General features: G+C 39.3%; 1 protein-coding gene across 1 annotated transcript; it reads right to left on the bottom strand.

Moving 5' to 3' along the window:
* Positions 1-1,322: 1,322 nt before the first annotated feature.
* Positions 1,323-22,519, bottom strand: SLC38A4 (solute carrier family 38 member 4). Its single transcript, XM_066549665.1, has 16 exons — positions 22,444-22,519; positions 18,418-18,648; positions 17,542-17,632; positions 16,141-16,256; positions 13,154-13,227; positions 12,937-13,029; positions 11,281-11,362; positions 11,107-11,189; positions 10,939-10,997; positions 10,295-10,573; positions 10,097-10,176; positions 8,907-9,007; positions 7,805-7,929; positions 5,096-5,240; positions 4,022-4,119; positions 1,323-2,623 (listed from the first exon to the last, which is right to left on the bottom strand). The coding sequence occupies exons 2-16, from the start codon at positions 18,534-18,536 to the stop codon at positions 2,522-2,524; spliced, it is 1,647 nt and encodes a 548-aa protein (XP_066405762.1). The 5' UTR covers positions 18,537-18,648; positions 22,444-22,519; the 3' UTR covers positions 1,323-2,521.
* Between the last annotated feature and the right edge of the window lie 456 nt (positions 22,520-22,975).

The following is a 22,975-nucleotide window of genomic DNA, read 5'->3' as shown; positions in this document are numbered from 1 at the left end:
ACCCTGCTTGGTTTTCAAACAAAAATTCTTCTCCTGCTAGACTAAAGCAGATGAAGAATAATCTGCAGTCATAAAAAAAATTCATTTATTATACATTCATGGATGGTCTAATAATAAAAATCCTCACCAAGCCTTTTGTCAACATTGCAAAATGAAGAAACTCCAACAACCAGCATTCTCAGCAGTGCTAATAGTTAGTGAGCAATATTGCCCTTACTCTCAGAGTGTGCAGCAGCAGCATATCACTGTGACCAATGTATTTTAACTCAAAACCTCAACATTTTACAGCCCCTCTACCCCTGTCTTTTTTTTTTTTTTCATAAAAAGGCAATGAGTTATGCCATAGTTCTGTTACTTTTCTTGAGGTCATCTGTTTATTTTGGATGGACTACATGAATTCCTAAAGTCTCTACACTCAGCTGTAGTCACAATACATGTTTTAACTCTGAAGTAAAGATGCATATAACTCTCAGTAATAGTAACAGGAAGAGAGGTATGGTGGTGTTTTACTATTAATTCTGGTCCATGTTAAAGTTCTCTTCAATAATAAAGCAACATTATTTATATTTATCTGCTTAAACTAAAAATATTATTGGCACTATTTTCTTTAAAAAATGCAGAGACAGACTTAGCATTCATAAGGGAGTGTTTCCCAATATATTAAGGATACAGCACTTGAGTGAGCATATAATACTGCTCAGAAAGGTAGCATTTAACATGAAATATTAATATATTCCTTTCCAGTTATTCTGTAAGTATACACAATTTTTGCACACACAGATACATAAACAAACAGAATTTTGTGTGAAGGCAAGGTGGGAGCACAGACAACTTTTGAGTACTTCACAGCCTTCTGAATCTGCAGGTTTTTGAGTAAAATCTGTTTACTCAACAGATTTCTGAGTCAGAAAATGAAAACTCCTTTTACATGAGCTTGGATTTGTGTAAGTGCGATAAACCCAGCAGTGGCACCTTCCCACTCCTTCCCTCCACTAAGGAGTCAGCAAGACCCCTCTGGCTGATTTTCCCTGGTGTGTGCAGCGAGCATATGTAGTGAGTACTCCACAACACAGCCCAATTCATGATTTGACTGTTAATTAAACATGAACGTAGCATGGAATGCAATGCTTTTTTTCTTGTCTTGCACAGCTGTATAGCTCAATACACTTGAGATTGTCAATAATGCTGTTACCCTTGCATGACTTAACCATACAGGATGTTGTTAAATGCTGATGTATGCATAGACAAGATGAGGTACAACAATTGAGCAAGTAATTCAAATTTGTGGTGTACAATGGCAACACAAAACTTCAAGACATGCATTAAGAATTCTCAAGAGGAAAACATCTTGAAATTTATTATAAGGTAAGTAGTAAACATATGAATGTGTTTTTACACAGGTAGCAGTTAGGGCTTGCTACAGGTATATTTCAACCACTGGTGAATAAAAACAGACCTTTTACAAACCCACCAATTCAATATGTTTCCTTCAAAATAATATTAAGTGTGTGGCTATGAAAACAGAGTGACACATAAAAAAATCAAAAATCATATACCACAGGATAACATTTTTATGACTAGAGGAAAACAAAAAATTATGTACATAAATACATATATTTTTATATATAGCAAATTACAGTTTCCTGCACTGAACATTTATCAAATACACAAGTACTGAACAATACTGGATAGGGTGCTTTGTCACACCTTGTGGTCTCCTTAAATTCCTGTGAGAGTGGAAGACAAGTTTTTATGGAGGATACAACTTGTTCAGTGATGTAAGCTCACACAATAATTAAAAATTAAAGGAAAAAAAAACCAACCTACTGCAGAAATGACTGATATTTCCAGCACAGGCATCTTTAAAAACAAAATGAGAATACTCTACTGTTCTTCAAGCCCCAACAGAGAATCTGTGTCAGAGAGCTTTATTCTGTACAACAGCTGGGTCATGAATCTGGGCAACAAATCTAACACTCAGCTTTGTCCACTGGCTTGTCAAAGCCACTGTCTTTCTGATAGGCAGGTCAGTCTATGAGGCACAGAGCAGAGGAATCACCTTCCAGATCATCTCAGAAACCATAGCCTTTCTCTTGGACCTGGGCAGCCACTCCCATGACCTTCAGATTGAAAATGAGGCACTGGCTGGTTTTCTGGCCATTACCTTCCCAAGGCTCTAGGAACTGTGGTTACTATCATCATAGGAGATTTTGAAAGGGGTGACACCAAGATATTTTTGAGGACTATATACAGAGTTATTTTGGTTTTGAAAACAGAAAGCATTCCCACCACACTTTTCATTTCACCTGGCCAGAAATGCTAAGCTCAGGTTCCTAAAGCATAAATAACAATCCTTATTGACAAGGATGATGTAGACTCCGTTGGGTTCTTGTGACCCCACCAGAAACTGTCTTCAAAGTACTGCAGTTACTAGCTAGGAATAACAATCCCATTCAGATGTTCTTCAGAGCACACAATACAAATATCTGTGTTATAAAAAGCACTTGGTTGTCTTCACAGGTTAATGATGTCTTGAACTTGGGGGATTGTAAATCCAGTCCATTACAATAAGAGTCATACTCACAAGCATGAAGATTATGCCAACTATGAGGAAAATTAGAGCCTGCAATTGGAAAATGAAATTTAATTAATAAAGCAAGTGACTTAGAGGCGGTAGCTCATAGATTGCCTCACTGGATCTGCATTAGTGTAATATGGCCTAAGTTTGCCTTGTTCTATGTGACTAAAGCCCAAGTTATGTTGTACAGGGATACATGAATCAGAGTTCGTCCTGTGTAAATATCAGTCCAAGAGAGATCTGAAAACAACCCACTTTGGTACTGTGAACAATAATAAAAAAACATAACAAAGAAACAGCTTTGTTTTTTATGGTTAAAAAATGACAGATTTTCAGTCAATGGTCATAGTCTCCAGAATTAAGCACAACTTCAGAGTTAATCTGCTGAATCCTTATTAGACAAACAGGTAAGCCGACATCTCTTATCCGACAGTGTTTCTGTACACATTCAAGTGATTCAGATGCTTGTAGTCACCCTTTGCTTTAGTGGAGCTTTAGTTTACCATAATCTGTCCACACTTAACCATACTCTGTCTTTGTAAAATAAAGATGAATATTGTATGTGATCTCAGTGCAAGATGTGAAATTCTAGATGTGCCTAACACAGAGCAACATGAAGAGTGAACAAAGACACATGAAAAAATATTCACAGTCTCTCTACAATAACAGCTGGAAAAAACATTGTAGAAATAATTTCATCATAATAAATTTCTTTTATTCTAGAAGTATGTATCAGTTACACTCACCTGACTTTTGTGAACATATATATATATATATATATATATGTAGATGCATATATGCCCATCTGTTTACATTATGTGCCTACATATATATTTCATCAATAACTTTTCTAATTGCATTTTCAAAGAACATTTCCTCAGTGATAGTTAAATCTGCAGATAGTTATTGATGTTCAGGATGAAAGGCATTGCAGTGGCAGTCCAGCATGACATAGACACATGCTGTGCATAAATGATAGACCTTCATATAAGGGCTGTGGATCTGTCTCAGAGGAGAGCTCACTATTACTTATTTATCTCTGCAGTGCAACTTCCTTCTTAACCTTGACCTCAAATCTTCCTGTTAATCCACAGCTGGTCTTCTAGCATGAACCAACAACTTCTTATAGACTGTCTTGGTGCTATTTATGCAAATGCAGGTGTTAACTGGAGTTTAGATCAGATTAAGTAATTCTCTTTTTCTAGTGGTTTAAGACACACTTTATCCTAAATACTTAGGTGAGAGTCAGGAGCAGTAGGCCTCTAAAGACTTTGTCTTGAGGGGCCTCAGATGAATCCCACTGCTCAACCTGTATTTTGAGTGAGACACTACCATTCGGGAGCAAGTGCCAGATGTTGCAAGTCAATGGTCTGAGTGTTAATAAAGAGTGGAAATCACACACCCTCCCACCCTTTCTTTTGCAATTGCCCCCAGTTCTCTTACCCCAATCTTCTGAGGAGACCTCAGGGGTTCCTTCTTAACAATTCTCAGGTAGAAGGCACCAGGGAGGATGAAAATCAACATCGTAGCGGAAGAGGCTCCTGGAAGAGAGAGCAGAGCTGAGTGCTGCACCGTTTGACAGAAAAGCAGAATGGTGCACCTGCAAGCGAGAGCCTGTGGGGAGGCAGCTGCCATTCTAAGCCCAATTGTACAAAGGGCTCTCTCTGTAGACTACATTCATGGAGAGCTGTAGATGCCCGAACACTCATTTGGGTGCTTGGGGCCTGAAGAGACACTTGTTACTGGGAGGGTTTTTTCAAAGTGGTCTGGCTGCCTGTGGTGGAGATGTCTGCATGTCAGCTGAAGCCTGTCTGCTGTCAGGTGAAGCAAGGACAAATGGACATTCCCAGGGTAGGATGACCCTGGAAAGCAGGTGTTGAATAGAGAGTGGATGATCAGTGCCTAAGAAGTGTCGACTCCTCTCTGCACAGCAGGGTCCAGCATGAAGACCTGGGTATAAAAGGCAGGGAGGAGCAAACCAGCTGCAGAAACCCCACTGAGATACCTTTCTCAAGGGATCTGCATCCCTGAGTCCTCAAGCACTTCAGAGCATGGAGACTCTTCATGGACCTCTTTGGTCAGAGGCCAAAACTGACCAAAAGAAAGTGGTAGGGAGAGACTGTTAATGCCAAATGAAATGTGTCACTTTTCTTCTTTTTCTAGCACAACACTTTGGAAGTCAATACATTTTTTCATGCTATAGTTGCTTGAAAACCAAAGCTGATTTCCCTCTCCTCCACATATATTAAATTCCCTTTTGGTCAAAATGGGAATTCCTTACCAGTTTTTATATCAGGATTATTGGATTCCTTGTGCCTCATGCAAAGTAACAACAAAGTTGGATAGCTTATAGCTTTGTCTGTCAGCTGTTTGGGAATCCTTACATCCCCCTTAAATTCAATTTGTGTTTATATTACTCTACTGTAAGACTCAAACAGAGATTGACTTTCAGTCCATGAATGTAAATATGTTGTAGAAGGGACAATAGAGTCAACAAAAAGTATTTATGAAACCTACCGATAAATCCAAAAATGTCTTTAATAGTTGGGACAAAAATTACAAGCAGATCATTAAAAGCCAAAATTACTGCTGCAATCAGGAAATGTCTTATCCAGCTGAATGGCCTTTTGGGAAACAGCAATGCACTGATAGATGAACGGATCTGCAAGATGAAAGACAACAGGGAAAGTAAAACAACAATTAATTTATCTTTGCTTTCAGTTAAAAAAAAATCTATATTACATCTGTTGTGAGAAATTCTGACTGTAAAAATGAGTTTTCAGTCTTTGATTCCCATAATATAGTCTCATTCTGATGTAGGTTTTTGAGAACTGGGTTCACAGTTTAATGCAGAAACTCAAATATTTGCAGTGTAGGAGAAAGTCAAGTAAATAGGGTGTAAAATCAGGGACATGAAATCTGTTCAACTGAAAGATGCTAATATCAGCAAAAAAATCCTCAAAGAGCGTCCCCACTATAAGTACTAATCAACAGGCAAAAAAAGAGCAGGTGTGAAATATGATTTGCTGTATTCCTGAACCTGATGAAAATCCCACAAGAATTCTGTCATTTACTTTTCTGAGAGATAGAGGAAGCTGTTGTACTTAATCATCAAATATACATATCTGAAAAGTAAAGCATATTTTTCAATGCCACTTGGAAATTATAACCCTAAAACCTATTGCAGAGGATTCTTTTTTGCTTTACTGACTTTCTTACACATCATGGATTTTTTTTTGCTTTTACAACATAAAAGATGGTAAGTAGAAAAAAAAAGCCAAAAGCAAATCCATTTGGTAGCTCGAGATGATGCTATTCTCAAGTACCAAAATTAACTTAAAAGTTGGTATTTAGAAATTGAACAAAAATATTTTTACACTCCAAAAAACTCCAAATGCACTTCTGTTTGGTTGTTTTAAAGTAACATGTAACTGCTTGCAGGTGAGTTTGGCAATTAAATAAATATATGGGGTTCTCTCAGTGTAGTACATCACTTGAAAACACACCATGAGTTTTGTATTTTACGTTTTTCAGGTTGATGTAAACCAACACTAGGAAGAGGGAGGCAAATTTAAAATGTTTTGTTCAGTTTTTGAGTTGGTGTAAGATAGGTTTATTACACAAAAAAAATTCTGCCTGCATTCCTCTGAGCTTACTGTCAGCATATTGAGCATTATTCCTTTTGTGACAGAGTCCTTAAATAGAAGTTATCAAACTGAAGTTTTACAGTAACTAATGGTATATAGATATCTATTTAACTTATTTTTCTGGCAATGCAATGACTTTTTTTTAAATAAAAGACTCTGACTACTTTAAGAAAATACAAATGGGATGATTAATTTAAAAAAGTAGTTGATATAATTATACTGCTTATTTGAAGGAGTAAGATCTGCTGAGATGGCTGTCCTGATAGAATGTGTAAAGCTCTTTGATATTCTTGTTTACAAGAAAAAGATATTTCCTCAAGAGTAATTTTAATGGAAAAATCAGTGTTGTGGTTTGTAACTGCTAACTATTCAAATATAAAAATGATTATACAGAAATCTAAAAATACAAAATGCTACACCTGACAGACAGGTTTCTTCAATGCCCTTAGCTTGTTTTCCCATGAAGACTGATCAATTTGTTAAAAATAATTTAAACATTTAGCCACTGGTTTGAACATGATTTTTAAGGCAGAGCACTGGAGCTCTCCAAGTTAGAAGGACTGGCCAGTCAGGGTGCTCTATACCTGTTTTTTTAAATTTTTTTTTTTTTTATTTAGTAGACAACATTGAGCAGTGATCACTGCACTTAGGCATTTTTCAGCAAGCCTGGAAACAGTACCTACGCAGAGTGTGTGTTACATCCAGGACAACAGAGCAACAGAACCCCCTGGTTACTCAGATGGGAACACTGTGCTGTGATGCAGCTTGCTGGGAGCCCTCCTGCAGCATGATGCTGGCCTTGTACGTGCTGTACTCATGAGACATCAGCCTCTCAACACCAGATTATGAGGATCAGCTATTTTCTCTTCTGCTGCCTGGCAGCTCAGGGAAGACATGAGGCTCAGTCTTATACATTTAGGAGCCTGGAGCTCTGCCCACTGGGGGAGATTGATCCCTGAGGAGGGTCAGTCCCTCTGCAGAGCCATTTGTTTAGCTGTGTCTTTCTGTCTCTGCTACTGTGGTTATTGTGCTTTTCTCAGTGAAGGGCACACAGAAGTTCCAAACTTTCTTGGACAACTGACTGTGCAGCTCTTTTATACTTTTTTCTGGCATTTAGTTTCCTCACCTGTCCACAAACTCAAGCCTGTAAAATGAGCAAAGGGCCCTCTGTCTCTGTATTTCAGCAGCCCAGTGTGGAAGTCCTGCACAATGTGTGACCTGAGTTTCATGTGTCTGTCCTAAGTTTGGATGCTATAGTAGGTGCCTGTGTCTGTATTAGGAGATCTCATAAGTGGTTTCAGTATATCTCCAAGACTTTGGTACTTAGGACTGCTCTGACAAATAAAGTACAGAAAGACCCAGGGAGACAGACAAGTAATTCCTGATATATTTATAAAGACTGATTTATTTCAGTCTTTCAAATTTTGCAACCCTAAATGCCTAAGGTCCATGCTTTGGTCAAATGAGAAAACAGACCTCTCTAAATAAAAAGCTCAGGCTTTTCTTCAGTGTTAAAATCTGTGCTGATCACATTCATTCGGTGAATATGGGTTACCCTGATTTCAGCTCTGTTACTTACAGGGAAAAGGACAAGGGGCACGGTCAGGGTCACAGCCACCAGCACTGCCAGGCGAACTGACAGCAAGAGGGTGTCAAATGTGTACACTTTAGTGTATGTGTGAAGAAGCTCATCTTCAACTTCTCCTACGAAAAGGAAACAAAAAGGAGTTAAATCACTTAAGCAGTACCTTGCACATTTAAAAGGATCTTAATACTGCAGCCAGATAAGAGATAAGATTAACTTTAGCCCAGCTGCTGCCATTAGATACAAGTTATGGGCTAGACATGAAAAAGGAATTTTCCCACTGTGACTGATACTAGTTCATCATTCAGAGATGATGAGGGTAATGCAGCTCTGAGGTGATGCTTTGTACTCTAGCATCTTTGACATGACTTTGAGAAAATCATTAAGTGGATGTACAACCTGAAGTAAAGATAATTTCTGTGACACGAAACAACTCACTAAACTGTTACTGAACTGGTAACAGCTCCTTTTGACCTCCACCCAGATGTCTCAGCTCTCAAGCAGAGCCCTCTTGCCTCAGTGATGGGGAGCAGAGTGTGCTGTATCATTCACTTCTCTGCTGTATGGAGGGACTAACAAGGTAAAAAGAGGTGGCGTTTGCACAAAATGGTGTGCTAATAGAGGGACTACTCTGTTTGCCCATCGGTTAGTTTAGCTCATCCAGATTTTTTTTACACTAGAATGATTTGCACCTGTTTTTCAGCATAGATGAAACTGAACTAGTGGCGTCAGAGACAGATTGGATAGCACTTAATAGTGTCATGTAAAACTGTTGAGCACTGGACTATTTTTAGTATTCTTGGCCTTTGCCAAGAGTCAAGCTTACAGCAGCTTCTTGTCTGAGTTCACAAAGTCAAGGGAAACAAAACTGGCCCCCCAGTAGGTGCCTTGGAGTCTCCACAGGTGAGGCCTGACAGCTGGCTAAGTCCCACAGTTCACTCAGAAGGTTACACACTGTGTATTATAATCGAATGTTGCTTAAACTTGGATTCAGGCCCCCAGAAAATGCATTAATACTTGAGTCTTTGTGATAGAACCAGCCCGCCTGCATTAAAAAGTGAGAGAAAATTCTGCAGAGAACAGTGTTTTGACCTACCATAGAAGGTAAGATATCCAAAGAGGGCAGCCAGAAGATACATGATAAGCATGCCAGTGATGGAGATGTTTGAGACATTCTGCATCCGCTTTCGGGAGCGACTGAAGTACAAAAGAAAGAGAGTAACAGTCCTATAAAGCCTCTATTTGTACAAGAAGTGCTCTGAAGGGTCTTGGCTCTCTGACACACCCTCACCAGACAGAAATTTCATAGCAACTATATTGGTTACATAGAGCTCTTGATGCTTTACAACTCTGTGCAGAGCAGCACGGATTTATAAAATATGTTGAAACTGCATTTCTAGCGCTTCTTCTGTGGCAACATAAAAATGTGCCACATTATTTTGTATATCACTATTCATTAAATGTCAATCTCAAAAGGTAGATTTTAGATAAAAAAAATGGAGGGATGAGAATTACAGGTCTGTTGACAATAATAGACAAGAGTTTTCAGCCAACTCTATATGAACATACCCTTATATCTACATAGGGCTGTTCTGCAGGTTCAAGAACCCCTTGCAGATCACATCCTTCCATCATAAATCCTTTGGTAAAAGAAAATCTTCATCTTATAGGACCTGCAAGCATTTTCCCAAGTCATATTAGAATTTTTATGGCTTCTGAGGTTAAACCTACTGAAACAGGAGGTAATGGTTCTTAGCCTCCTTGAGTTTTGCAACACACCCCCCTGTAATGCAATTTTTGCTGTTCAGCAAATGCCTTTTATTAGCCCTTCCCAGCTATTAACTCTGTGCTATTTTAAGCAAGTATATTGGATTTTTGATATTTGTTAAGCAAAACAGGCTAAGTGAAGAGCCTACCTAAGACACCCAAACCAATGGTATCCGAAGAAACTTTAGGAGTAAGCGCAACTGACACAGACACAGAACACATTTAGGTATTATTAGAAACCAGAATTATCTCAATGCAACCAAGTTTCCCAGTTTATTTCAGATCATTTGAAGGACTTTCCAGATTCCTCCTTTACTAAGTAATATTGATCAATGCAGTGGTTCTCTGTCACCAATATCTGACTATAAGACCAAAGCAAAGCCAAAATCTGCTTACAATGGAAAGCAATAATTCACTACCATGTGGATGTTCACACACCAGCAATCAATGGACAACAGGTAGAAGATTATCTCTATCTATGGTTAACTGGAAATATTGGACAAAATTTAAGAACCTTACTCTTTGAGTTCACTGTATATTGGTAGCACCTCAGGGTGGCATACGAATGCAAATGCCAGGATGGGTATTGCATAGGCAGTCTGTAAAATAAAGCTCCCATTAGTAAGAATGGTCACGGCTGTACCTCTGACTTTTGGCAGGCAGCAGTTTAGCTGTGGTACAAGTGGTGGAAGGCAAGTTCTACAGGATCTCCCTTACCCGTGAGTTGAACACAAAATATTTTGGCTGGCACTTGTCACTGTTGTCGCTGTGTGCTTCGTATTCTACACTGCTTTTCGGGGAGATATCTTTTGGCTCCTCAAGGCTTGGGAAATGCCCAGCTGTGTTGTCCATCATGAAATTCACACCAGAACTGAGTGACTCATTTGATAACATGACCAGGTGCATTGGCACTGTGCTATTGGTGGTGGTCCAGTTTTCAACCCCGTGGTCCATGATGGGAAGAGGACAGGGTATTTGGGATTTCTTGAAGATCACCTACCAAAAGTAGACAATGTTATCAGAAAAGTGCCACTATAGGAGATTACACATCTGTGGTATTCCAACAGAAGTATAAACAGACACTGAGAAAGAGAGGAAGCAAGAAACCAAGTGCTACCAATTCTGCTTCTTCTGCAAGTATTTATTGTTACTCTGCCTCTGCTGTTTTCCTGCTTTATTTTTTATTCTCAAGTGGTTTTTAACTGATTTTTTTATTCTGACTTCATTCAGCAATAGGTTGTTGATTTGATTCACTTGCAGGGGCTATTCTAACAAAAATTTGACACAGTATGAAGTATAAAAGTGTTTAAGGTTTACAGAGTCTGTATTTGTCTGGACACAATACCCAAACAGTCACCTACCACACTGACAAAGAAAACCATACAGGTCAGCGAAAACCCACTCGTATAACCAAGATAACCTGTGCAGCAAGAAAAACAAAACAAAACAGAACAAAATAATTCAGTTACACAAAAATTCACAATCCTAAAAGGACTAAGAAATGAGCTTAAGCAGGGCATTAAGCTTACCTAAGCTTTTTAGAAGGGAGAGGGGAAGAATAATCACAACTGTTACAAGTATGACGAGGTAGTTCCCATTAAGGTACCATTCTCTAAAGAGGAAGAATAAAAGTAAAAATAATCATCACTGACATCAAAGTGAAATTTTTTCATCTCAGGTTCAGGCTGGGAAAAGGCACCTACCCAGCATTCTCCTCAAGTTTCATAAATGCTCTGATGACTTCAGGAAGTTCATATTTAATAATAAAGAGGTAGCTTGACATTGCTGGAAAAAAACCCAAACAAAACAAACACCTTTAGAGAACTGAGTTTCCAAAACTGTAGTTCCAAAAAAAGAGAAAAGTTTTTGCTAAAGTAGAGAAATGAGTTCTGTTTAAATAACAGTGTGACTAAATAAATAAACCCTTTATATTGCTATGAACATGTTCTGAATGAAATCTAGCATTCTGTATTAGAATACAATACAGTTACTACTGAATTTGTAGCATACTTATATCACTACTAATTTTTCCTTTTGCTCTTTTGTTATATATGTTTTTTTTTCTCCAATGGATGCTGTCCATCCCCATTCTGTAGTAACCTTAGATTTACTTCCTCTAGATCTCTTCAGCTGCCTTATCCTTTCTACTTTCAACTTCTTTCTTCCAGTGTCTTCTCTATATATAAGGAAATCAACTAGTTGTCAAGATTCCTGGTGTAAGAATGGCCTTCTATACATCTGATTTAAAATGTACTGCCAGAAGTAATGCTTTTTTAAATTTGTTTTACGATTGTCACAGAGAGGTCTTTAATGACCTATGGACCAATCTAGACAAGAAGTAGAGGAACAGTTATTTCTCTTTAATAGGGAACCATACTTAATTTCTGAATTCAACCAATGTGATATCCAGTCTTGAGGAAGGAAAAGAGTACCATAGAATACCACCTTTCATGAACAAAATCAAAAAGTCTTTTGCAGTACAGAGATGTGAACTACCTCTGTTTGTGTAGCAAAGTAGCTATAACAGGACAGTATTAATCTATTGATGGAAATTTGCAAACATAGCAAGTTCCAATAGAGAAATCACCAAAAAACCTGCATAAATTTAATTGACTAATAACACATTTAATTTAAGTTTTAATTACCTCTCCTTAAGAAATCTGTAAAAAATTACAAACTCCCTTTTGCTTTCAGACCAGGTATTCTTCAGCCTCCTAAAAGGCTTCTTCCAGGATAGTAAAGGAAAAAAGCTTTGTTGAATGAATGTACACTCTATCACTACTGTTTATATTGGTAAGTCTCCAGTTCTGACAGGATGGAGTTTATTTGATAGATATTTTACAGGAAGAATCATTGTGGGTGAGTACATTCAAAAATTACTTCAAACATGTATTTTAGGAATAACACAACCCAACTCTTATTTGAAGGAATAATTCAAATATATTCATTCAGCTGAAAAATGAACCACTCAAAGCCTTTTATGGAGATGTCAGAACCCTGTGCTGTTCCTTTTAGGTCTGACTAATCTTTTCTAAGTTGAAGCAGGTGCTTCAACTAGATGCTAAGGACAGACTGAGCCATAGTCAATAAAGAGAATGGCCAGTTCCTTGAGGAAAGTCAGTCAGGCCACTTTAGCCATCACTGAAGCCTCTTCACTGGTCATGGAGAGATGCCAGGTAACTGTCTTTCACCATACACTGGAAATAGTGAGATGAATTCCTCATATCATTAATTTTTACAATACAATGTATGGTGTATCTGGCTCATCTCTGATGCCATTTAGCCAGACAGAGGAGAGAATGAAATCACTTGTGTTTTGTAGAAAGAGCATTGGAAGCTAGAAAACTTTTGTCTCTTACCTCCAATATTCTGCATTGTGACTGAAATGAAAACACCACACTTCCCAGGCCAGCCAAATGCCTTTGCTCCCAGTTTTTCATATATTAATGATCCTGAAAAAAACCCCAAACAAAATCAAAACAAAAATATGGGTCACTACATTGGACATACTTGATAAATTACATTCCAAGGTAAAATACATGCATGCAATACAGATTGTCAATCACAGCCTCCTACCTCCTTCTTTTGATATCTTCAGTAAAAGGTGGACCGAGTAGAGTGACAATATTGCTACGCTGAGCAGCAGAACTCTGCAAGGCAAAGCAGAAATCAGAATCCTAAGCAGGACATCAGCGATACTCACTTGATTTGAACATACACTTGCTCAGTCTCATGAAGTTCAACATGTCCTAAATAGTTTTCAGCAAGTTTGTTCTTTGGTCTCCCAGTGCTAAGTGCAGAGCTAAGTGTCAACTGTAGCTTCCTTGTGAGTACAGTTGCACCTTATACACTCTGAGTGCCCTGAAGGCTTGTTGAAGTCCAGTAAGTGCTAGTTCTGTGCTAGTCCACAAGGACAAAATCTTATATCTTAACAAGATCCCACTAAAGTAAACAGATTTCTATGCAAGGATCTGGTCTTTGTACTCTCACCTGCCCACTGACCTCTCATTTACAAATCTCTCCTTAATCAGAGCTGTCAAAAAACCCCACAAAAATGAAACCCAAAAGCAAATTGTGTCTGGGACAACTTCAATGCTTGGCTGGTCACTGCTTTTGACTTCTGGCATGTCACTGTGCAGTGGAGGTTAGTTGCCTGCTGTGTAGGTACATTAGAAATCTTGCATCATGTTAAAGCATGGCACAACACTGGAAAACCTGCTCTTGGAGCATGGGTAGCTTAGCTTGTAGTCTTATCTGCCTGAAGATACTGGTACCTGACTTCAGTAATTCTGATTACTGCCATGTTTCTGCCACACAACAGGTGCATCCTATGTGATTTCAGCTGTCTGCCTCCTGTAAACTGCTTGTGAAAAATGTAGCTTTGAATGAGATTTTTGGGCACAGCACTATGCACAACATATCTTATTACCTTAACCATCTTGTCATCAGCCTGCCCAAGTGCTGGTGAGGAAGAGAATAACATGACAGAGATAGAAAATACGGATGCACTTTATCCCATGGCTGAACAGGAGGTTGTGCCCACAGCTCCCACTCCCCTGAACACGAGGTTTGGTACAGATATAGGAGACACTGACAGCCAGGTTCATAAATGAATCTAGGAGCAGACTCGGGCTCTGGGGCTGAGTGATGAACCACCAGACCATCAGAATTTCCTCTGAAGTTTCCCTCTTCAAGAGAGACAGACAGTGCTACCACCTTGGTGTGGGCAGGGCTGTCTCCTGTTGTGGGCTCATGCAATATGGTAAGGGGAGGGATCATGTCTGAGGTGACAGTGCAGTCTGCTGAGGTGGCACCCTCCTTGATCAGGGGCACCCATACACCTGCTGTTCAGAGACATGGTCTCCATGTCCTGACACATGAGATGGGGTAAACCAAAGTCCTCCTGGTTGCACTTGCTAAATCATGCTGGGCAGCAGAAGTGTTGCTTTTGGAATTTTGTGAGCCTTCTATTTTCCTTCACCCTGTAGAACACCTTCCAGCAAGAAAGCACTTGGGCAACATGAGAAGAGTAAATTACAATGCTGCCAGCATCATCTCAATTAGAATTCATGTCCAGCAGTTTCCATTTAGTAGATGGGATTTTTCTGTCCCACTAACAGTAACATCACATGATGTGAAAGCAGGGGAATTCAAGCAATTGGATAACTGCTGTAGGGGTAACAGTATCTACACACAAGTTCATACTTCTAAATAAAATTCCTTCCTTTACCAAAAGGGAGAATGTTCTCATTCAGAAAATATGGAAATAGCATAGCAAAGAAAGTGAGCTGTGGGGGGAGATTTTTTGCTTTAGCAGTACTTCCTACTTTAACACTGCCAACAGAGCTAATATCATTAGGCTTGTATCAGAATTTTTTGCCACCAATCAGTATGACCAGAGTTTCAAAATAAAGATATTATAAAGATAATATTTTTCCCTGTTAGCAAGGCTTAACATATCAGTTTTCTTTCCAGTGATCATTTATGAGCATACCAGTTAGTACAAGTGCTCAGAGAAAGTTGGAGGAGAAAAAAATCTTACATTTTTCTGACTCTGACAAAATGTCAGTTTTAGAACTGGCTTCCAATTTTTGCTCTGCACATACTATATCTAAACCAGTCTGATGCAGGTGTTATGAAGGGCTTATACAGAACAGCATTTGAATCTACAGCTAATTTTCAGTTAAAAATTATATTGGCAAAACAGAAGATGTTTCTTAGCAACTGTAAGCTACATGTAAAATTTTAAATGCTGTTGCCGTTGTAGTTACACAGTCCCCACAAGCAAGAAGCTCTATAAAAACATGCTAGATTTCAGTAATGTCAAAAATGGCTAATTGTCACACAGTAATATCATGGTTTATTCCAGTCTCATGAAAGGCTAAAATTAAGGCTTCAAGCCAAAATTAAAATCAATAATTAAAAAAAACCCCAAATTTATTTTTGATAGAATTCATCTCATTAAAAGGAGCCAGATGTTAGCCATAGATTAAAAATCATACCATGGCTCTATGTTACTGTCTATCAAAACCCATTCTGTGTAGATACTGTTTGTCAGTCACAGACCAATGCTGTCCTTTGTGCACATTGGGTACAGACAGACTTGGAGCAGCAACATTAGATCTGTGAATGCCCTTGCACCCAAAGCATGTTGCCATTTCAGATGATATCGAATGCTCTTCTTCCATTTCTACATAGTGATTAGATGATTGGGGTGATGCAAACATATTTATGGGTGATTTAATTTCCTTGTTGGATTCCCATGGTAAACTGGCAAGATTGATCTTGTTATTTTAGGACCAGCATGCTGTTCTTTCCTTCTGATTTTTGACTGCACAGTATCAATTTGCAGTCGTGTTTCTAACACAAAGGAGGTCTAAACTTTTGGCAGTGAATTTTCAGCAGTGGATGGTTCCTTGTGGTGAAGCTGAAATGCTCTCATTACAGAGGATCTTACAAGAATCTTCAGCTAAGAAACCAAGCTTAACATACCTCTCTAATCATAAAACTTCAGCTCCAGCCCCCTGCTTATATTCTATTTGCTTATTTTTCTATGTACTTACATGAAAAGGATAATTCCTGTGTTGGCCATGGCATAGGAGAGCCCTAAGATGCCACTGCCCATAATGGCATTGCTGAGGTTGAACGAGGACATTCCAAAGGAAGTTCTACCCCTGTGCTGTTGGGTGCAAGAACAGAAAATGGCAATTCATTTGCATTTTACTAAGCATGACTGGCTAATTATCCTCATTGCTGGTGTTCCCTATACTGCCCCCTTGAAGCCTAGAGGTGAAGCTTTTTCAAGGTTCCCAAGCCCGGAGGCACTTGCCACCAAAAGGAGTCTACCCCAAAGACAGCTGTGCTGGTAGTGTTTGCCTCTTCCCACTCTTTCATTGTCACAGTCAGGAGGAGGCTTGCATTCCTGACAGGTGGCTTAGGTGACACAGTTACACTGGCTATGCTGGCCAGCCTCCATGGAAACACATGCTCTTATCAAACAGATTTCTCAATTACCAATTCTTAAATATTCAGATTCTTTAAAAAAATGAGTACAACAGATTATTGAATTTGTCTCCAAGTAAAATGCACTTTTTTTAAGGGGAACTAAAAAGGTGTCTGGGGGGAAGAAAGAAAGGAGTGCTGTGTGCCTAGGGCTGGAAGCAGAAGAATGGAAGAGGACAAAACCTAGGAGAGAGGGGATGGTGTGTGAATGGGTTACAACAGATACCAAGTGGAAAAGAAAAAGGGAACATGGCTCTTAATTTTGGTTTACAATTACAAATAATATTTTTGATTTTATGTGATCATTCATTAATAAAATCTGTAACACCACTGATAAAATAATGCCTTTCATTTCATCAAATTCACTAACAATTGAGTAACATTAAATCCTAGCAGAGAGGTACCCACATGCATGCCCCAGGAGCTGATCCTGTGCTTCCACTTGCATGTGGAGCTGTCATGTTGACATGTGCTGACCATGTAGAGCTCAGCATCATAGAGTCAAAACAGTAAGGTTCTTTCTTTAAAGCAGTGCAGCTGAATGTAGATTCATTTACACAGATGCTGGAAACTAGAAATACAAGCATGTATCCACTAAGGCACAGATCTACCTGGCTGTAGGAACAACAAAGTCCTTCTGAGCCCAATGTCCTGTCAGGAAAATGAGTGCAATGCCCCACTGTCTGCACATCTCAGCTGAGATTAATGGAGATGTTACTGAAGCTCAAGTGTGATCTAAGGAATTTTTCTGATTACTTGTGTAGGAAAGACTGAATTTTACTTGTAAGATAACAGAAAGGGTTTGCTGCACTTGTTAGAAAATGTGTTTATTCTTTGAAAGCCAAGATTATGCTGGCCAGGCTCCAGAGTAATTTTGCTTACTGACACTTTAAGAAAAAATCAGGTCAATAAGATCTACCTTGTAATCAATCATTCATTCATTTAAAAAGAATAAAACTTACATATTCTTCATTATAGTCTTCCAATTTCTTTTTATCCAGATATCCATTTGTAAGGAACTTCTGACTTTCTGCATCATCACTAGCAAAGGGACTGAACACAAAGAAAAATAAGAAAACATTAGATAAAGCTTATGATACACATTTTATTTGAGTGGTGCTTTTTGTCATCAGTGGAAACTTTCCTTTGATATTGCTCTGAATATTTAAAAATCCATCAAAAAAAGGACTGTTCTCCTGTAAAGTTCTCATATCCAATGGCGTGTTTAGTAGATCTTTGCTTTGATTTTGAATTTAGTTTTAGACCCAGTAATCTTTGAATTACACTTGATTGCAGATGTTGGAAAGCAGATCCATACTGTCAATAACACGCTGAAGCTGAGCACGTGCTTCATGTCTGGGGAACAAAGGCCCTTGTTGGAGATACGTGCTGGAGGGAGCAGCAAGCTGAGAGCAACAGACTGATGCCTGGTTTGAGATGTCTTTTTCCAGCCACACAGGTGCTAGTGCTGTGGTGGGTTCTGCTGGAATGTCTGAGGATGGGCTGTCCCTGCTGCCCTCCATACCTTGCCCTGGGAAACATTCCCCCTCAATGTGCCCAGGCTGAACTTCTCTGAGAGCGTATTAATTACACATGTACTATCCGACTGGAGTAGTTGGAAATTGCCAAGGGTTAGTCTGTGTTGGGAGCCTGAAGATATCAGTCCAGGTGGTGGCAGGCAAGGGGGGACCGGGGCTGCCTTGTTGTTCTGGGCACGCTGTCCTCCAGAGCACAGAGCAAGGAGGGTCAGTGCTGTGGGGAAACTTCCCAGATGCCATTAGTGAAGATTATTTATTGATTACTGCTTTCTAGCCTTAACAGAACAGAGAAATGCCTACCTGCTAATTGCAGCCTTTTCTGAATCAGCCGGCTCTCTGTAGTTGTCTTCGAGGCTTTCCCCACTGTTGCTCTGATCATCAGGTTCGATGTTGACTTTTTGCAGCTCCATGCGATCCATTAGAGCGGTCAGCGCTTTCCAGCACACACACTCGCTTCTTCAGGGTAAACAGCACTGTGCCGTCTGCTTGTGGGTCCTCTCTGTCATGCAGGGGCTGCCAGAACACTCTGTTCTGCAAACAAAACACAACAGAACTCATTAGAGTTTTCTTCAAATTAGATAAACCAGTGTGAATTGTTTGGTTTGTGTTTGATCTTTGTAACAGCATTAAGAGGGGAAACTGTTGCAGACTGGGAAAATTCTGGGCAAGGATAAAAGTCTCTTTATATGCCAGCACTTGGTTCTCCTGTCTCCCTTTAAATGGTAAAGGGTGCAGAGGCCAACAGATGCACAGTGGATATCCAGCATCTGGAAAAAATACAAAGCCAGCAGAAAATAATTTCCTGAACTGCTGCTTTGGGGTTTCTAGGGGAGGGTGATGCAGAAATGTTTTCTGATAAAAACAGGAGTATAGCAGTATATAGGCTTTCCCATTTGTTGGAAGATCAATGTTGTCACAGGTTTAAATGTTTTGTAGATTTGTCCCTTTCACTGGGATCTGACAGAGGTGAGCATCTCTGTATGATCATTTTTTGATAATTGGGAGGTGCAATTCTGATAGGCCAGTTTCTAAGGGGACCGGTGTTTAATTCTTACTTAACCCATCACTGGAAGCTCTGTCTCACACAGGATTATTACATGGATATTAGACTGATTTTCTTTACCCCATGAGAAAAATTCTTGCCTTTTAAAAATCATCTGAATAAATGCTCAACTCTTTATTTATTTTACGGACCAAATGAAATTGTACGACCCAAATTTACAAAGAGAGCTTCACCTCTGGGATTTCAGCAGCTGTGTGCTACAGACTCATCTGTAGATACACATGTGAATTCATTTGTTTATTATCAGATTTAAGAGGAAAACACTATTCAAGAAATGCTGCAGTTCTGCAATCCTTCTCCCTTCTTGCATTCTGTATGTCCATTCCACAGCTGAGGGGACACCAGTGAAGGGATTGAGCAGAGATCAGAGAGCACACACTTGGGGCCGCAGCTGCAGTTCCCTGGACCTTTACCTGCTGCCTTGCAATCAGACATGCTGGCCAGATTTATGACAATTTTCATAAATATGACATGTCAAATGCAGCTCAGCATTCCATAACAATATCAGAAAACATTGACACAAATAATTTTCTAAGTCTGGCTCTTTGCAACACTAAATCTGCAATTATTTAATAGCCTTTCTCCTGGGTTTGCATTTATGGGTGTATAGGTCCAGCTCAATGACCAGACCTTTGCTGTCCTCTGATACTGATCATATGCTGTTCTTAGGAACATCTACAAGCATATCTGTAGTGGCAAGATGTTGGAACGCATGTGTTTAAAATGCAAATATAAACTTCAAATACCAATCCTGGAGGTTAAAACTGACTCCAGGCCAGAAATTAATGTCAAATTCCTTGCTTCTTACTAAAAGCATTCACCTAGACCAGACAACTGAACAGGAGAAGCAATATCACAGTGCATTAGGAAATTTCCTACCAGAGAGAGCGGCCGGCTTTAATTCCTTTTGCTGCCTCACGGAGTGTTTGTATGTGTGGGGGGATGAGTGACTCAGGCATGAGGACAGAGCTGCTGGCACTCGCATTTCAATGCCTGGGGGATTCTGCTTGCTTCGGATATTAATAACTCCATGAGATAAAAAACAGTAACAGTCTCCTCACCCCTCCACCCCCAACAGAGCCCTGACAACTGTGGTTTCATTCACAGAACTGTCTTCAAACACAGACACTGCCCTGTCTGAGAAAGAGAGTTTTTCCAATTCTTGATGCTTATTTTTAATCTGTGGTGTAGAAGTCAGGCAAACAAATCTATCTGTGCTCATCCCTGTTCTGGTAAAGGGTAAAACCTCCTCTGTGTGCACTGCCTAACTTTTGTTGGAAAAATGTCTTTTCCAGAAGTGGCAGTCCAAAAAATACAGATCTTCAAAGAGAAGGGAAACGGAGGAAAAGTAAGCAAAAAAGTTGCCAGGAGTTAAGCTGAACAAAGATTAGGCTGAAGATGAAAGTTTGTGCAGCACAGCAAACAATATGGAAAAATTGACTGAAAATACATGTTACAGCATAAAAATCATCTGGACATTGCCCTGTCAAACATTTACGCAAGCCGTCTGATTTATGGACGTCATCTCAAGAGGCTGTGTAATCACTGCATAAAGCAACGATTTTCTATTTTATTTTATTGTTTTAATCTTTGAATTCCTAAAAGTCTTCTGGTGAAAGCACAAAGATTCAGTTGGCAAAATTAAGTCTATTGAGAACCTGCTTTCTTGCAGTTGTAATTTTTTAGGGAGAGGTTGGTAGAACTCCAAAGGTTTACAAACCATGAGCAGAAAGCCATTGGCATAAATATGGGGAGAATGAGACCCATAAAACAAGACTGCTATTAGATTTGAATATTGCAAACACTAAGAACTGTGATTATGACCAATGGTGCCTTTGAACTTCAGCAGAACTTGGCAGGGCTGGTCCTTAGTCGGTGGCAATCCATATCTTCAGTCCCTAGCACTGCAGATACTGAGGGCTTTGGGAGATGTACAGGCACTGGTAGCATGTTATTCCCACAAGTAACAGAGAAAAGGCAGAGCTGTCACTTCTTCACCTGAGGGGAACATGGGGTGACCCTGTACCTCTGAAGCTGTTACTCAGCCTGCAAGATATTTAGATAAAGGGGATGCACTGACATTGGGCTCTCAGTTGCACCCCTTCAGGAGTTTTGCTGGTGGATTGCTGATCCTGGGGGGACAGCCAGGAACCAGGGCAGGGATGGCGTGAAAGCACAGCCACCAAGGTTGGGCAGGCCTGGGCCCTGCCAGAAGCTTTGCCTAAAATATTGGAAGAAAACCAGCAAAATTCTCCTGCTTTAGCTTCCCTGGGATTTAATATTTTCTGATTCAGAGCTATGATTTTGGTGCCTAAACATACAAGAGAAATCTCTTAGATTTCCAGTGTTCCTCAAACTTGCTTTCAATACAATGATATTTTTGCTGCCTCTTGTAGTATTTGGCTGAACAGAAAAGATTTTTTTTAAAGTATGGTATTAAAATGGAAATACTCGTTGCAAAAGAAATTTACCTATTATTAGAGGACAGTTATTTATCTCTATAAAACTAATTTTCCTCTTCAAGTACAGGGTACTGTTCTGCATCATTTATTAAGTAATGGTTTCCAGCAATGATTCGGAAAATTATGAAATTTTTGGCATCTGATTTCACAAGGTTATTGATTTCTGTCCAGTCTGCAGTTAGAACATCAGGCGAATGGACAACCACTGGGCAAATAATGCCAGGTCACAGATATGACTAACACTTTCATGGATTTTGCAATATCAATATTTGTAATCTCTGCCATGGTATCCAATGTAGCAGATTTTGCCAGATTCTTCGTCTTCATGACAGTGACTTTATAAGGTTATTTTCTATGGGGCTATTTCAAAATGAAATAAGTGTTGCAGCTGTCAAATAAATAATTAAAATGTAAAAGCCCGCTTTCCCAAATTAATTTGTTCAAAGAAACATTAGCCAAGTAACTCAAGAGCCTGGACAAAATTTCTCAGAAGATAGCCAAGGGCTGCAAAGGAAAGCAATCATTCATTTCTTAATTGACTGGGAAATTTTGAATACTTTTGCTGTTCTGTGGTTGCTAAGGTTTTGATTTTCTGTACAAAAGAGAAGTCTAAATTTCATTCCTGAAGAAATATCAAAGATATTTGCCAGTACAAATTACCATGTCAGTAAATCTTAAGGAGCCCATCCTTCATATTGCACTTATACTTACAGATTAATTAAATTTATAATTCCCAGTTTCTGAAGATATGGCCAGTGTCTAAAATACATTGATAAAATTTTATAAAGAAAGAAAGTTTACCTCTGAGTTAAGTGGGTTCCTTTCCTCACTTGCTAGACAGGTTATATCTTTTAGGAATTGCACCTGTAAGAAAAAGTTTACTCATATGCAATCTAGAGCAGTTGAACAGTGATTTAAAGACAAATGGGAGTGTATGGGATGAACCAATCAACAGCTGCTACACCAAACAACTCCCTTTGACAAACTTGCGTCAGCTCTTAAAAAAAAAGGGGAAAAAAAAGAAGAAAGGTAAATCAGTTTATTGGAGCACACTGAGGGCAAACATCTCAGTTACCAGAGCTATTTGCTTGCTGAGCTGAGCCCTATTTCAAAATGCCTCTCCCCAGAACACACCACCCAAGCTTGATCACACTCTCATTTGACTGTCTGGAGTTTTGAATAATGTGCATGCATTAATCTTGCAGTAGCACAATAATAAAGAGCCTGGAAAATAAGTTCTGGAAGAAATACCTGTTTGCTCCCACACTGTTCTTATCTCTGTGACAACAGAGCTATATCTTGCACTGCCTGTCTGGACTTGGTCTGAAGTGTG

Source organism: Molothrus aeneus, chromosome 5 (genome assembly GCF_037042795.1).
Source record: "Molothrus aeneus isolate 106 chromosome 5, BPBGC_Maene_1.0, whole genome shotgun sequence".
In the NCBI taxonomy this organism is placed as follows: Eukaryota; Metazoa; Chordata; class Aves; order Passeriformes; family Icteridae; genus Molothrus; species Molothrus aeneus.
The sequence above is the reverse complement of the archived record's forward strand: the minus strand, read 5'-3'. Positions and strand labels throughout refer to the sequence as shown.